This window comes from Periplaneta americana, chromosome 1 (assembly GCF_040183065.1).
Source record: "Periplaneta americana isolate PAMFEO1 chromosome 1, P.americana_PAMFEO1_priV1, whole genome shotgun sequence".
In the NCBI taxonomy this organism is placed as follows: domain Eukaryota; kingdom Metazoa; phylum Arthropoda; class Insecta; order Blattodea; family Blattidae; genus Periplaneta; species Periplaneta americana.
Window position 1 is genome coordinate 207,592,203 of NC_091117.1, and position 18,513 is coordinate 207,610,715.

Below are 18,513 nucleotides of genomic sequence, written 5' to 3' on the forward strand. Positions count from 1 at the left end.
ACGTAAAGATTAATTTTTGGTCTTACAGAATTTATCTGTTATGGTAACAATGATTTAGAGGAGAAAAAAATTTGCTCCTGCTCCGGGGATCGAACCCAGGTCCTTCGTTCTACGTACTAAGCACTCTAACCACTGCCCAGTACCGGATCGAATCCCTTTCCTCGAGTGTTTTTCACTATGTGGCTTTACTCCATGTCCGACATATTATGTTGACATTATATTAATTCAACTGCCAATATACAACGAGTGCACTCAATTGAGTGACTTGGTGGCCGGGATTCCACAGTATATGCACTGTTGGGCGAAGAATCTACGTAAAGAGTAATTTTTGGTCCTACAGAATTTATTTGTTATGGGTTCTATCCCCAGCACCAGAGCAAATTTTTCTCCTGTAATAATAATCATTGTTACCATAACAGATAAATTCTGTAGGACCAAAAATTAATCTTTACGTAGATTCTTCGCCCAACGGTGCATATACTGTGGAATCCCGGCCACCAGGTGACTTAATATAGGCCTATGTCAATATAATATGTATGTCGAACATGGAGTAAGGCCACAACGGGAAAAACACTAGAGGGGAGGGATTCGATCCGGTACTGTGGATCAAACTTCGGTATAGCTCAGTGGTTAGAGTGCTTGATACATAGAACCAAGGACCCGGGTTCGGTTCCCAGCACTGGAGCGAATTTTTCTCCTCTAATATTCATTGTTAATATTAAATGTTTTAAATCAATAGGCCTATTGAATAAAATAGCTCATTTGCAGTGTGTAGGTTTGTATAAAACATGCAATTCGGAATGCTTAGGAATAGTTATTACTTTTTAACATCACATAATTTTACAGAGCCAAGAGTGTATAAATTCTAATATACTGCATCACGGTTTAAGTACCTATTCTTTTGTACCATACATATTTATTCGTGCCCATTGTGTCATTTTATTTTTTTTGTAATAAATGTGTATTATAGTATTGTCCTAATAATGTTTAGACACAACTGTGCTCTCCTTTACTTTCATATTTTTATAAAGAAATGATGTTTCTACATTACTTAAGAGTATGTAAAAACTAACTACCATCCGCCCGAGTGGTTATGTCGCATTCTGGTTCCCCCACCCATTTCTGCTGACCTCTCTGTAGAGGCTAGAGGCTGTGCTGTTAGGCTCTTTCCTGAAAATATTTTCTGTAATGAATTGGACTTCTACGTAATATTATACAACTGTTTAATAGTACATTATGCAACGAGCCTATAATGATAGTAATTAAGACGCGAGTATGTTTGTTTATGAAACGAGCGCGAGTTTCATAATTTTCATACGAGCGTCTTAATTACCATTATAGGCAAGTTTCATACGACGTTTTATGCTCTACCATATTTCTAACTTAAAATTATTCATAAGTATTCATGTTATTCTTATCTGACTGGGGAGCGGAACTGACCTTGTGCAATATCTCGTAAATTGTGAGATGTGCGCAGACGCGAAAGTATTGAATTTTTCCGAGAAACAAATGTCACTGACCTTGGTATAATCTAGAGAGTAAAATAAACATTAATCTTGATATAACCTTGAAACTGATTTAGAATTGAAAAACGAGATGACAAATTGAATTTATTTGAATATTATTTACAATTAACGCTAATTATTATAGTAACAGAACATAACCTTCTGCGACAGTATTGGATTTCCAGCCTCCATGACATTTCCCTCATTGTCTTTCGATTGCATATCCGAGAATAATCGAAAACCTGAACTTTAATGAATAGGTGTACTTTAATGACATGCATTAAAGGACTGGTACACTGGTACCAGGTGTATAATTACTACATTTCAGCCTGGTCGAGCATAAAATAATTTAAAGAAAAGGGTCCCATTTCGACGACCCTGCGACATAACCACAAGGGCGGACAGTATGTACGAGTATATTGTACTTAAATTATGTTTATTAGTCCTGTTGCTTATACCATGTAAATTATTCTTTTGATATTGCATGTTTTCAATGGTAAGTGGCCCTCCAGTGCATGCCATTTCATCATACAAAAATAGCATATTTCTCTTATTAAAATAATCCTTCATTTTTCTATATACACTTTTAACACTTATATATCACTGATTAAATTTCCACCTTCTTTACTGTGTTAATTTTTAGGATTTACCTTGCTTGACTAGTTTTGAAGTCTTGTGCTTCATTGTCCAAATCCTAGTGGAGAGTGGAGATCCCGAGCTATCTTCTGGTTTCTTGTTGTGGTGAGATGTGTTCATGATTGTGTCGAAAAGGATGTGTGTTTTGAATTTGGGTTGAGTGTTCAGGATGTGATGTGGGTGTGTTTTTGTATGTTAATAAATTTCGTATTGTTCTAGTGTGTCAGGTTTCTGGTTTTTTTGGATGGATGTATAGTATTTTCATGTCATTGTCTATGTTGCTGTAGCTGTGATTGGAGTTTGTGGTATGTTCTGCGCAGGTTGAATTGTTGTGTGGTTTCGTTATGGCTGTGCTATGTTCTTTGTAATGTAACATCATTTCAAACACATTACAAAGAACACATCACCACCATAACCAAACCACACAATAATTCAACCTACGCAGAACACATCACAAACTCCAACCACAGCTACAGCAACATAGACACTGACATCAAAATACTACACATCCAGCCAAAAAAACCAGAAACTTTACACCCTAGAACAATATGAAATTTATAAACATACAAAAATACTTGTTGAAACGGAGCTTTCGGGCTAAGATGCCGTGGTCTACTGGTGCAGATGTTACCAGATGTTTCGTCTACTAGTGCGGCAGACATCTTCAGTGGTTAGGTATCCTCGGTCGAAGTCTTCTGCTCAGGATACCTGTAGCAACTGATAACCTGACTGGTTGCTTGTCCTTATTTATAGAGCCGGGGATTGGACTTGGTATTCCAACTCCTCAACTCCTAGGTTCTCTGACCTCCCTTCTACGATGCCGAGACACAGGAGTCATCCCACGATTCCTAAGTATGAAATACGGAACACCAAGTCCAATCCCCGGCTCTATAAATAAGGACAAGCAACCAGTCAGGTTATCAGTTGCTACAGGTATCCCGAGCAGAAGACTTCGACCAAGGATACCTAACCACTGAAGATGTCTGCCGCAGTAGTAGACGAAACATCTGGTAACATCTGCACCAGTAGACCATGGCATTTTAGCCCGAAAGCTCCGTTTCAACTAGACACCGGCCGTGAAAGCCTGCATGCTAAGATACAAAAATACACCCACATCCTGAACACTCAACTCAATTTCAAAACACACACCATTTTCGACACAATTATGAACACATCCCATCACAACAAGAAACCTGAAGATAGCGCAGGATCTCCACTAGGCTTTTGACAATAAACAACGAGACTTCGAAACTAGTCAAGCAAGGTAAATCCTAAAAATTAACACAGTAAAGAAGTTGAAAATTTAATCAGTAAAATAATTCATATACCTACCGACTAATCTACCCACTTACCCATCCATCCACCTACCCGCCCATCCATCCATCCATCCATCCATCCATCCATCCACCTACCCATCCATCCATCCATCCATCCATCCATCCATCCATCCATATGTGTAGACAATCCATCTGGGCTAACAATAATAAAAGTCAGACAAATTAATGTGATTAATAAGATGAAACAGATATTGTAATTAATAAATAATAAATCAGTAGTCACTTACACTCTCTGTCAGATTTGATGGTGATAATTATTGAAAAGTATTTCATTCAAGTTGTCCACTCGAGCATAGAGCAAATTACTTGTTAAGCATATGAATTTGCTCAGTGGAAGATAGTGGCAGCCTGGCTATAAAATTGGGCATGTAATAATGAATGCCCATTTTGCTCGCAGCATGCCGATATGAGAAGGGGGCGTGGAGTGAGTGCTCAGCCCAAAACCAAATGACACGGAGTGACAGCTTAAAGGCTAACAGCGATCCCTCATGTGAACAGAGCCGACAGATCACTAAGAAGTGTAAAAATAAAGCAGCTAAGAACAGCAAAGGTAACATCCACCCAGCACCTACCCACCAAGTTAATAGTAATACATTTTTCAGGTGTCACAAATATGTCACTAGATGTACTGTATAAATGAAAGCTGCATGCATTAGAAATAAGGCACTGTCTTTTTGTTATAAATATTCAAGTCTGAGGCATGATTGATGCATGAAAACCTCGCCTGAATGTTAGTGGTAAGTATGAACTGTATATCAAGACAAACATCTTACAGTGAACATTTGTTTTAGTTCAATAAGAAGAAAGTAATATCAATTCTCGACGTTCTTCAATGAGCATTAACAATTCATTACCAATCCTCCCGGAATTAAATACCACAACTTGGAAATTCCTTAGCACCACATAGTCAGAAATAATTTCTTTCAAACACAGGTTTTAGTTTACAAAAGAAATTGAAATGAAATGTTTCCCTCTACAACAATACTTCATGAAGATTACTACTCTTAAAAATTTTAGTCCACGCAAGTCAACACTATGACATTCTGGGTCGTCTATGAATTTGTGAGAAAGAAGTATGAAACTTAATTAAGAGTAGAAATAAACAGAAATATATTAACTTTTAAAAAGAAAAATTATAATGTCCTCTAATTTTAAGAAAGTACAGAGAAGACTCAAATGATGGGGTTGTCCATAATCTACAGTTTGGAGTAGTGACAATTATACAGAGTGTTACAAAGTTATGTATTTTTTTAATGATACAACCTATATTGATTTTCATTCCACAGTGACGCGTCTATGGGGAAGGGGGGCCTAGGGGACTAAGCCCCTCCCCCCTCACAGCCAGACTTTTTATTATGTATTTCCAATAAAATGGAATGAATTTTTCATTCTCAAGCCAAGTCCCCATACTTTCACTTCTGTATGCGATTTTAGTGATGCCTTAGTGATATTTATAATTTAGCAGTCTTTGAGTGTTGGTAGCCCTATCTGAAAGCACTTTCAATGGGCCTATTGGTACCTCGAGAACATGCCATAGTGAGCATAAGGCAAATAGTTGGGCCACTCATGGCAATGGCCCCATTGTACCCTTGACCTTTTAGATATTCTGTGTTGATATCACACTGTCTTAGCCCATCCAATTGTTTGTGCTAAACTTTCACTTTTTACATTCTCTAGAGACATAAATTGTAAAAATTTCTCATATATATATATATATATATATATATATATATACACACACACACACACACATACACACACACACAAGGTGGAAGTGACATAGTCTTGCATATTTTCAGAGCGAATAGTTCATGTTGTATGTATGTAACAAAAAACTATAATATAATTTTTCCCAAATGTTTAACAACCTCTTATTCCGTAACTATTGCGAGTAGGATCGTGATTTTTGTCCATATCAGTGGCGGCTTCTCAAGGGGGTTGCAGGTTTGTACACCCCCCCAGTAACTTTCCTAATCTCCCGGCTTTGTTACTATTAAAAATATAATTTTATTTTACAATTTTCATTCATGATTATCTGCAGCTGGCGTCTTTTTTTTTTTTTTGTACGTATGCAGGAGCCTCCAAGCCTCTTGGTTTTCAAAGATGTTGAAACCTAGGGAAGGTAGTTTATAGAGATGTTCGGCTAGTGTGGGGACAGGGGGGTTAAAGGCGTGGTCTACGGCTTTCCTCATTGAGAACGGTTTGTCGCACTCCCTGACATGGACACCAACGTCAGTGCAGAAGAAACTAAATTCACTGGGAAAGTATCTGTTTCAACTAGACATTTGTCCGAAGTAATAAGCATGAAAAATGTATTCATTCGGCTTGTGCAACGAACAGTCGCATATTTCGCACATTACTTTCTCAATCTACATGCACACAAACAGCACAATACATAAAGGAGCTTGTATTTTGCTTTTAAAGTTGTAAGAGTTGTCGTTCTGACAATAAGTGCTGCTATCTCCCGACAGCCTACGAAAGCTGCATTTGAATTTTATGAACGAAAACGTTGCACTTGGTACTTGGTAGCATTCTGATGACGATTCTTTGCTCAAATGTTTTTCATGAGGGTAAATCGCAATATAGAGAGGTCCGTCCACGACCCCTGTCACTTTTGGACTTTCTGTATAAACAGGTATGCTTGTATTTAGTCATTTTACTTATTAATTGCATATAAATTAGCTTTATATGTATACGCCCTCAGGTATACACGGTTTTAAACTTTAAAGTAAAGTATGTTTAACTCCTCTTCGATATCCATTGTGCACCACCATATTTTCAAACCACCAGCCGCCACTGGTCCATATCGATAGGAAAACTAATAATATACCCTACTGGTATGTTTCAATAGTGTGGACGGTTTTCGTGTATAATTTTAAATATCTCTAAATTCAAGCCACTGCACAATGCGAGTTGGCTGCAACACAGCGCCAAAGAACAGCTCATCTAGCGAGACATACCGAGTTCGTTGACCTCTTACATCTGTATCACGAGAAGAGTGTGTTAGCGGTGATGTTGCCAGACTGCTGAAACCTCAAACTTAATTTTCTAATTAATCATGCATTTAATCACTAAATGTAATATAGATTTTCTATTAATTTCAGAGTACCCTATCATCCCTTTCAATCTGAAAAGTGATTTCAATTTCATCCTGTGTGTATATATATATATATATATATATATATATATATATATATATATATATATATATATATATATATATATATATTGTACCCTTGCAAGCCATTCATCTTTTATAGCACACACAAAGAGAAAATTGTTCAACAGAAGACACATCATCTGAAATTACTGAGAAACATCTTGCACTGTTCACATTTCAAATTATTTTTCTTTTAATTACAAAATTACCTGATTTCAATAATTTGTACAAGGTACGAAAACAGGGTTGTCTCATTTGCCAAATCTACGAGAATTTCATACAAACGACAATTTTTAAGTTGTAAGAACTGATTACATACACAATATTTATTACTTTTAAATATAATAATAATATTAATAATAATAATAATAATAATAATAATAATAATAATAATAATTTATTCCAACAATAGCGTCAAATGATATGTTAACAAGCCAAGAGATTCTATGATTTGGTTTTCGATATTCCAACTTGGTTACATAAGTAGCATTTCGACCACAACTCGAAAAATGTTCCTTAACACACTATCTTCCACATTTACGCGAGCTCTTTAAGGGGAGGCAGAGGTGAATATTTCAAAATCCACAAAATTTATTCGATTTGTTTGAAATTGATCATGGATACTAAGTATGTTATTAGTAGTGGACATACCAAGTTTCAACTTTCTAAGTACAATAGTTCTGTAAATATTAATAATTTTATAAAACTTTATATCGTTTGATATAAAATGCTCCATGCACCATATTGTAAGAAATTTTCAATATTTCTTTTTATTTATATGTTCAGAGAAGGTATATAAATAATGGTAAGTATTAGTTTATTATGGGAATAATATAGTAATACAGTTATCTTGGTTTTAATTTCATACTTTTAAAGGGCACAAAATCAAAAACTAACATCGGAATATGAAAATAAATATAATAAAAATGGAAAAAACCAAATTTTCATTTTTTCTTCAGTTTTGTTCTAAAATTTCACCTCTGCCTCCCCTTAAAACAGCTATAACATTTCCTTCATTCTCTACTGGGAATTTAGTCATATCAAACTCACCATGGTCCCTATGACCCTGTAACAGGAGATCTTGTCGTCCACTGTTTCGATTATATTGGTTTTAGTTTTTTCCTGTTTTCCAAAGCCTGAGTTCTCTTTCCATCATCAATACATAAATCAACAGATAATTTATTTCCAAACATTATATCTACAAAGTAACCTGTTTTCAATGTGGCAGTGATGTGATACTGTGACTATGAGAACTATGACCCTAACAGCTCTCTCTTGTAATTTAAATATCTTGTTTGCATTAGGTGAATTACCCCAAAAGATTGTACTGTATATTAGGACAGAGTGAAAGTATGCAAAGTATACTGGTATTGTGCAAACAGATTCAAAAGATGTTGCTCTTATAAATAGTTGCATAGCAAAGTATATTATTTTATTTTATTTTTTCCCCAGTTCCTGAATATTCACGAATTATTTTAAATGTTTATCTAGCAAGAAATTTCGTGTTGTTAGAATGCTAAATTGTTTAATTTTGATACTCTATGACTGACTGACTGACCACTGAGTTACTGTTTTGTGTATGACGAAAAGAAATGTCTATGGTTTTTGATTTATCAGTAACAGTTCCTCCATTGCTTGTAGTAAAGAATAATTTACTCCACACAGTTTGTTTGTATGCCGGTAATTCATTATATTTGTATATACAGTGAAACCTGTTCAAGACGGAAGTGACATGGTCCTAATTTTTTTTCCGTTGTGGACAGGTTTCCGTATTATTCAGGTGTGACATTAAAATGGAATATTTTGTCATTCATATACATGAAAAACAAAATGGCATGCCGCAAACTGCAAGAAGTACAAAATATTCCATTTAACACTCATCACATTAAATCAGCTTTCTGTCGCTCATTACGTTGGTGAATCATCTTGATTAAAATCTCATTTTCTGTATAAATATTATCATAACTCACTCATTAGTCATTAAACATTACTAAAGTTTGCTAATCTCATTATATTTAATATCTAACACTATACTCTAATACTGTACTGCATATCACTGCACATTATTAATTAATTGGATTAGGAGCCATCTATTAGAAGCCTTGAATTCTGGTTTATTTCATTTCTTTCCCAGTTCAATAGCTGGCTTTGCAGAATAGATCCAGAAATTGGCTTGTTCTTTGAAAGGTCATGAAGAACCCACTCCCACAACAGTTAATTTATTTTCACATAAACAGTTGCTTTCTGGTTCCTTTTGTGTCACCAATATTGGCAGCACATCACTCACTCATTATGATCTTTATTTTTTAAAGTGTCACACCTGAGTTTTCCACAACTGTACTTCTATATTATTTCACATAGACTTTATTTCTAATTTTTCTTTATCTCGATAACTTTTACTTCATCACTTAATGTTAATGCCACATTTTATGCAACTTTTTTTTTACCTGGAAATCACTACGCTTGCGCTCTGTTTAGCTACGACAGTATACGGGTATGAAGCATTGAAAATCTTTGAAGGGACTCGTCTGCCTAGTCAACAGGGTAATAAAATTTATGACCGACAGGCCAACACACCCCCTCGTACCCTCTAGAATTTTTCAAAGAAAACTTGTTTTTATCTTAGTGACCTACATATATCGTATATTCCTTGAAATTACACGCTGTTTCAAAATATAGTTACAAAATATAGTGTGTCCAAAATATTGTTTCTGTTTGGAACAGTAGCAGACAGTTTCTGTTTCCGCGTTGGACAGTTTCCGTTTTATTCAGGAAAAATTACACATAATACATACAAATTTCGCCGGGACCAATAAATTGTTCCGAAATAGACAGGATTCCGGATTATTCAGGTTCCGATTTGAACAGGTTTCACTGTATAATGAACCTACAAGTGAAACTTGCAACATATACACTGTTTTACGAGTATGCAAACAAAAATAAATACTGGTAATACGAAGTTACTGGTAAGCAGGCGTAGAACAGAAAATGAATAATTTAATTTCTACCATATGGCCTGTAATATCTTTTATTTATGGTGACAACGTTGAAGATAACTTATGCTAATTTTAAGATTTTGACAATGTCAGAAACTTGTACTGTATACAGGTTTATTGACTGCTAATAAATATCATCATCATCATCATCATCATCATCATCATCCTGAGTATATAGTATACTACACCATACTTCATGTCATAATTGTGATAAAAGATGTATGTGCAGAAACCCGAAGCATAGTATAATATACCTGCAGAATTTTTTCAGCATTTTTCCTCATCTCAGTGTCTTGTTTTTGAAATGTAGAATTAATATTGAACTTCAAAAATAAAACAACAAATGTCTCAGGACTCAGGAGGTTATTATTATTATTATTATTATTATTATTATTATTATTAGTAGTAGTAGTAATAGTAGTAGTAGTAGTAGTAGTAGTAGTTTTAATTAAAATTACGTTGTATACCACTATAAAGTACTGTAAGGTACATTCTGAAATGGGGTTCAGACATGAACATTATCACCAAAACAGAATAGAAACTGTTGAACTGCGATTTTTATGATAATTTGCTAGTTATTCTTCACAATTCATAGCATGCATCAGTGATTAAAGTCTCCGAAACTGTTTTGCTAAGAAGCCTAAAGTGACTCGACTGACGAATCGTCCACAGTATGTTTTTGCACATAATGCCTCCACGAAATTTCTACGAACCTAGTCATAATCAATAAAGAAAATCACAATTTGGATTTTCGCTGAATTTCGAAATCAATTGTTTGTTTAAGCTCTTTGCAATTAAAGTAATGTTTACGGTTATTGTCAGTGAATGTTCCTATCCAAACAGTAGGTCTGTACCGATTTCAACAACAAGCTTTTCTGAATGCATCCCTGCAAAGGCATTGTTGGGGCAGAACAAAAAACTATATTCTTTCTCTGGATCTCAAAGATAGTAATTACTAGGGAGCCGATTTTTATGTGCTAAAAAATTTAAATATATTTATTTTTATGTGCTAAAAAGTACGAAAATATTTGCTAAAAATAAAAAATATATTTTTTAAATATGACAAAAATACCTTACTTAGCTTGAAAAAAGAATGTTACTAGGTACTCACCAACCACATTTGAGTGCTAGTAGCTGGCCGAGAATTGCAGTGAACAACAAAGGTCATCTCCAAATTTTCCACCATCACAAATTCATGCCAATTATCTCCGAACAACGACTTATACTGTGAAAACGATCTTTCCACATCACAGGACGTCAGACGTGAATATTTAAAAAAAGGAATGTCACAAACACAAACACCGTCAATTTCACCTACAGGCACATCCTCCAATACTTGAGCAACTTTACACATTTTTTTATATCCACTGTTTTTCCCAAACACATTCTGGAATTTGTCCCTTAGTACTTGTACTTCTGAACCTGGTAGTGAATCTAGTTTAATTTCCACGGCACGCACCTCCCTGTTTCAGACAACAGGTTTTTGGATGTTTCGAGTTTTTTTATGGTGTCACACAAAAAGCTTATATTTGCTAATAGGAAAGCCAAATCGTTTTTTAAACAACTATCTTTCAGTATATCTTGAAGGATATCGATTGACAAAGCCCGATAACAGGGAATCACAACATATATTGCCTTACTTGATAGACATGAGCGAGAGGTGAGAGATTTGTTTAAATTAAATGATATTCATACCAGAGCTCTTATCTGTTGTGTTTCACGAACAAAGCGTGGAATGAAATCATCTTCAGCAACAATAAACATTCCTAATTATAGATTGCAAGATCTCTCCTTCTTGTCCATGTTAATTTATTCTCTAATAATAACACTGATATGTTGCCTAGCAGTTCTCAGAACTTGAGGCAATACTATTAAGAAAATGGATCACGGATACACCATACAGTGCTTGGAAACACGAAGCAACCAAGAATTCTTAAAAAGATAACGTACTTCTGGGTGATACAATTGATTTACCTTTAAAATATTTAAAAGTTACTGTAAAAAAATTATTTAAGTAAAAAAAACTCCAAGATTTATGTGTTTATAATAGATTTCCTGAAAATATGTATTTATACATCATTTTTTTGTCAAAATATGTGTTTTTATGTGAAATAAAATTCGGGTTTTAACCTTGAAACTTCATGTTCGGAATTTTTAACTTTGTTAATTGTACATATTATTTTAATATACCGAAGTACATATGATATTTCCATGCAGATATGCTGCGTCATTATACAAGTAATAGAATAGAGAAAAATTCTCTCTGGCACCGGGATTTGAACCCAGGTTTTCAGCTCTACATGCTGATGCTTTATCCACTAAGCCACACCGGATACCCATCCCGGTGTCGACAGAATCATCTCAGTTTAAGTTCCAACTCTTGGGTTCCCTCTAGTGGCCGCCCTCTGCACTACGTCATAGATGTCTATGAACGTTGGACTGAAGTCCACACACATGTGCTGAGGTGCACTCGTTATGAGTGACTAGTTGGCCAGGATCCGACGGAATAAGCGCCGTCTTAAATCACGAAGGATTTACGCATATCATATATATCAACGTGTATAGACATCTATGACGTAGTGCAGAGGGCGGCCACTAGAGGGAACCCAAGAGTTGGAACTTAAACTGAGACGATTCTGTCCAACACCGGGATGGGTATCCGGTGTGGCTTAGTGGATAAAGCATCAGCACGTAGAGCTGAAAACCTGGGTTCAAATCCCGGTGCCAGAGAGAATTTTTCTCTGTTCCATTACTCTTTCATCGTTTGTTAATTGTGCTTTATCACACGCAAAAAGAATATTTACTTACATAGGGATCCGCTCCTTAGTAATTACTGTCTGCAACTCCTAAACTATGACATATATGGAATACTTTATTGTATAAAATGTAGATAAACTTGTATTTATAAGGTGTATGCACTTCTTTCCCCCAGGTGGCCGACGCAACAGAGAGTAATCCAGATGAACGAGGGTCCAAAATGAGTCAACATTGTTCTAGCTTATTGCAAGAGTAAACACTTCATCATACTTCATTCAAGTCCTGAGTTCACAGTATTCATAAGCAAGCAATCAGCACAGTGAATCATCATAAAAAGTCAGGAGACAATACTCCTGTCCATAAGTGGAAGGAAGGGAATCCAGGAACATGTTAGAAACCTAATTTTATCGCCAAGTTTTTAATATAAAACCATTCATTACATGTAGTCACTAGGACTTTTAAAAAAAATGTTTGTATGTTCAACATCTTCATATTCTACTGGAACTGTTGAAAATATACATGTGGAACAGGATTCAGGCAGTGGACTAACTTGATCGCCAGTACTACGAGTACAGTTAGTGTCCTGGAGCAAACAGCAGTGACCCAGTACATCTGACTTCCATCTTGCAGCAAGTCGCACGACAGTTGTTGTGTAGATTGGTTTAGACAAGTAATTTTTTGGATGTTTACAACAATGTGTGCATTTATCTTACTGTAATTATTATTCACAAACGAGTAAAGTGTTTCTAAAATAATAAGACTTCCAAACAATCCCATTAGATAAAGTTCGGTAAAATTTTCTTCATTCCAAGTTTTAATTTTCCATATTTTTTAATGCTATATTAAGTAAATGGTTCTTGTGTATATGTGCAACTTCTAACGATTTTAAAAGAGTGCAGAAATAAATTCTCAAAATGACATTGCTATTTTGTAGTTAAATCGTGTTTTCCCCCAGACATTCATCACTAGGGAGCGGATTTTTATGTGCTAAAAAATGACAAAAATACCTTACTTAGCTTGAAAAAAAAATGTTACTAGGTACTCACCAATCACACTTGAGTATCAGTTGCTAGTAGTTGTCCGAGAACTGCAGTGAACAACAAAGGTCATTTCCAAATTCTCCATCACAAATGCATGCCAATTACCTCTGAACAACGACTTATACTGTGAAAACGATCTTTCTACATCACAGGACGTCAGACGAGCATATTTAAAGAGAGGAATGTCACAAACACCTACACCGTCAATTTCACCTACAGGCACACCCTCCAATACACATTTTTTTTTATATCCACTGTTTTGCCGTGAATGCACACGTGAAGCAGCGGCAATGTGCTTGTTTCCAGCCAAATGTTGGGTTACCTGAGAGCTCTGATCTGCACTTACTGATTTACCACATGATTGGCAAAATAACACTTTTCCGTCAGTAGTAAAAATGTTTTTAAATTCATCTACATATTGCTGTAGACGCGATCTTAAACTCGGTTTGATTTTAGGCATCTTAAGAGGCTAATATACACACGTCTTAACGTAAAAAAATGTTTCTAGCTACTGACTATGTCGGAGAAAAGCCTCCTATAGCAACGCCACCACGTCTGCACTACGCAGCTTATGCTTAAGGTCCGATAACGGGGAATCACCACAACAAGATGTATTTCCTCACTTCATAGGCATGAACGAGAGGTGAGAGATTTGTTTAAATTAAATAATGTTTATACCCGAGCTCTTATCTCTTGTGTTTCACAAACAAAGCGGGAATGAAATCATCTTCAGCAACAATACACATTCCTAATTATGTGTTGCAAAATCTCTTCTTCTTGTCCATGTTAATTTATTCTCGTATAATAACACTGATATGCTACCTAGCAGTTCTCAGAACTTGAGGCGATAGGTCTACTATTACAAAAATGGATCACAGATACACCACACAGCCCATAGAAACACGAAGCAACCAAGAATTCTTAAAATAGATAACGTATTTCTGAGTGATATAATTGATTTAGTTTTAAAATATTTAAAAGTTCTTGTAAAAAAAAAAATTATTTAAGTGAAATACTCCAAGATTTATGTGTTTATAATAGATTTCCTGAAAATATGTATTTACATAAATTTTTTGTGAAAATATATGTTTTTATGTGAAATAAAATTCGGGTTGTAAACTTGAAACTTGACATTCGGAATTTTTAACTTTGTTAATTGTGTTTTATCACACGCAAGAAAAATATTTAATTACATAGGAATCCGCTCCTTATTCATCACATACCCATATATGTTGTAATTGCCTGGTAGTGTATCCCGGTTAGAAAACCATTTAGCATGTGACCTTGTGCTGCAGCACTGGCCTGCACGATGGAGTTCTTCATCATTACCTTAACACAACAGGAGCCTCACTTGTAGCCAGGAATCTGATTCTGAGCTTCTAACATTTCATTGTGGACAAAGATATTCAATATGTCGCTGTGCATTGTGAGCTCACAGAAATGAAGTGTCTCAGTTTCTGTACTCCAAGGCACATTATGGCACAGGTTGTGTTTCACGTAACGATGTACAATGTATTAATATCATTATCATATAGCGGGGGTTAAATATGGAGTACAAAATGTTTTGATGGATTGTAATTGTAACAAAAAATTAAGTAAAATAAAGATGATCTTTTAAAGCTTACATAAAAGTGCATACTATATTTACTTCATCCATAACTTGCTAGTGACAAGGGCAGTCATTCAGCAACCAAGATATTTATTTCGTGATGTTCATATTTAACCTATAAAAAAGCACATATGTGTAATAAATATGTGGGTGATATTTATCGTCCAAAATAGAAGATACGATAATTATAACGGAGTTTAGAATCAACTATATTATTTTTATATAGCTACTGGTACAGAAGCATATATTTAAAATGAGGGGAAGGAGACTGAAGGAGCATGTGCCTCCCCACAAAGAAATTTCTAAATTAAGAAACAATTCTAATGCTATTGACCTACTCATTTCTTTATTTATATTATTATCTATAGTGTGGAGTTGCTGATCTCCCATCTGGCGCTTCCCCAGGTGGCGGATCAGGGAACACTCACCAGATATGGTGGGTACCGGGAAAATAAAATACCCAGAGCGGACCAAAATCAGTTGAATCATCGGGCCAGCAACCCGTCATTCAGAAAAACATGAGCAGCTAAAAATCCTAGGAATGCACTTCGGAAACTCGACAATCTCAATCTAAAATGGCTTAAGCAAACAAAGAAGACAGTTAATTTGGTATGGACATGTTCAGTGGATGGAAAACGAAAGACTGCCGGAAACTATCTTGAAATGGGTTCCAAATGGGAGAAGAAGAAGAGGGCGACCATGAGATACATGGATTAAAGGAGTTAATAATGCTATGTCACAGAGAGAATTACAAGACGGTGATTGGGAGGACAGAAGAAGATGGCAACTAGGATCCGGAAGGCAACCCTTCTCGCTGTGAAGACGGACACACACACACACACACAACACACACACACACACACACACACACATATATATATATATTCAGAATTTCGTTGATTTAGATAACAATATATTTTTAAACTACAAAAATTGGCAGTTTTTTATACTAAAGAAAACAACAACTACCACCATCACCACCAGCACTAGGGTGTTTGAGAATAAGGTGCTTAGGAAAATATCTGACATAATTAGGAACATTAAATCCAGACGTTTGAGATGGGCAGGACATGTAGCACATATGGGTGAATCCAGAAATTCATATAGAATGTTAGTTGGGAGGCCAGAAGGAAAAAAATCTTTAGGGAGGCCGAGATGTAGATGGAAGGACAATACTAAAATAGATTTGAGGGATGTGGGATATGATGATAGAGACTGGATTAATCTTGCATAGAATAGGGACCGATGGCAGGCTTATGTGAGGGCAGCAATGAACTTCCAGTTTCCTTACCTCAATCGCTTCGTTTGACAAGCTGTGGTCGCACGAGACTTACCACAGCAAAATATCTTAGTAAGACATTTTAATCAGTAAGCACATACTTTCGACATAGTCTGTGATAAATTCTGCATAAAAAATCTTGTATAGCCATTTTTTTGCCAATTGTTGTACAGTACACTGCACATTCATCCTCAAACTGGACATTAAAATCTGAGTGTCGGGAATTTCAATAGTTTAAATACGAGGAGTTCATTGGGTTAAAAGCCATAAGTAAGTAAATATTAGTAGTACCGTAGTAGTATTTTCATACACTCTTCTAATATTTAAAAAATAAAGATAACCAAGAAAAAAAATCGTATTATTTCATTTTCGTTCCGTTATACTGTACATAAGACATTCATCCTGAAAAATTCGAGTTGTGAATAATTTGTTCAGAAAGTGGCCAACTTGCTGCTGGGTAAGTTTAATAGAAAGGTTGCCTCTTAACCTCAAAATCTGCTGTCTATTGTATTTACTCTTAAGGAGACTATTTCCTCATATGCTAACATCACCATTCCAAAGGACCCATTCTTCACCAACATTACCATTGAAAACTTCACCATAACCCTTCGGTTCAGTTGAATCAAGGTTTTCTAAGTTGTGTTACTCCTGTATCACTCCTCAGTTTCTTCACTTGTGATAGACAGAGCCTAGCTTCCTCCTCCTGGTCCTACATTGGCTGAAAATACTGAAATACACACCAAAAGGCAGAAGAACTTAGGTATAAACCAAATAAGAGATGGTCGTACCAATGAAATGGACAAATGTTCAAAGAAAGATGACAAAGATAATTAATAAAATGTTATTTATATAACAGTACATACAACATTACAAGTATAATGCTGAACACAATAATCTAGTGTGTCACTGCACATGGGAGATTTTGAATATGTTGTTAATATGTATGGTATTGGTATGTCCTTCAACTGCTGTACACTTGTGGTTTTATGTTATAGATAATCTTTTACGCATAGTAACTAAGTAACTTGTCGACAGTAGGCAAGTACAGTATGTAAGATATTTAATCATGTCCTTCACACAAAGTACTGTATGTAATCACTTCTTGTTCTTCATAATTTTATTTTGTTTATGAAGATAAACTCTTTTATCAAATATTACAACTTTCAAGGACTGACTATCATTACTCAACAGAGACTTTATCTAAAGTGTTACATGTGAAAAAATTCCATTCATGTATTTCAAGCACTCCACTTTTGAGGTGTAGAAGTCTAAAGATAAGTTCACACGATTAAGGTTAAAAGTTTACTGATATAAATCTGATAACTCAGAAAAGGGGTTTTGCAATTGAATCACTCAGAACTAAAACTATTACCAGTAAGTCTGTTTTGAAGAAACACTTTGATCCTCAAAATTTCTTATAAATAAGTATGTACCTTGACTACACAACTTTTAACACTGTATCACTTCGGAATATGTATGATAAGAACTTTCTTGTGTTAAATTTTAACGTACCTTGTTAACATGTTTCGACCTATTTTCGGTCATCTTCAGAACTGGTCGTTGTTGGTCTTGGCGCCTCTTGTTTCCTGTGAGGGTGCGTTCATAGTATAGAGTCAAAGAGTGTATGTGTTTTGAAATTGAGTTGTGTGTTGAGAATATCGTTGGGGTGTGTTTTCGTGTGTCTGTATATTTCATATTGTTCTAGTGTGTTGAGTTTCTGGCTTTTTGGTTGGATGTGCAGTATTTCCATGTCTATGTTGATGTCTCTGTAGGTGTGGTTGGCATTTGTGATGTGTTCTGCATATGTGGAGGTGTTTTGTAATTTTGTTATGGCTGTGATGTGTTCTTTGTAACGTGTTTGAAATGATCTGCCTGTCTGTCCTATGTAGAAGTTGTTGCAGGTAAGACAAAACAAAACCACAGAAAACAGAAGAATACAACACAAACACAAGAACACAAAAAATACATCACACTAATATACGAAAACAAAAACATACATAAAATTGTAACCTCATTCAAGAAATTAAATTACAACATCGCATACAGAACAAATAACACTCTACAAAAACATCTCAACACACAAACAACATAAACAAACAAATACAATCATACAGGCGTATACAAACTCAAATGTAACACCTGCAACAACTTCTACATAGGACAGACAGGCAGATCATTTCAAACACGTTACAAA

At 35.3% G+C, this 18,513-nt stretch overlaps 1 protein-coding gene across 1 annotated transcript in view; it reads left to right on the forward strand.

Annotated features, from left to right (window-relative positions):
- The window catches only part of LOC138706754 (uncharacterized), a 178,099-nt gene extending 164,604 nt beyond the window's left edge, over positions 1-13,495 (forward strand). The window contains exons 4-5 of the mRNA XM_069836413.1: positions 3,876-4,028; positions 12,567-13,495. Of these exons, the coding sequence (XP_069692514.1) occupies positions 3,876-4,028; positions 12,567-12,589 (176 nt within the window). The 3' untranslated portion in view covers positions 12,590-13,495. The remainder of the gene's footprint in view (positions 1-3,875; positions 4,029-12,566) is intronic.
- Positions 13,496-18,513: the final 5,018 nt, after the last annotated feature.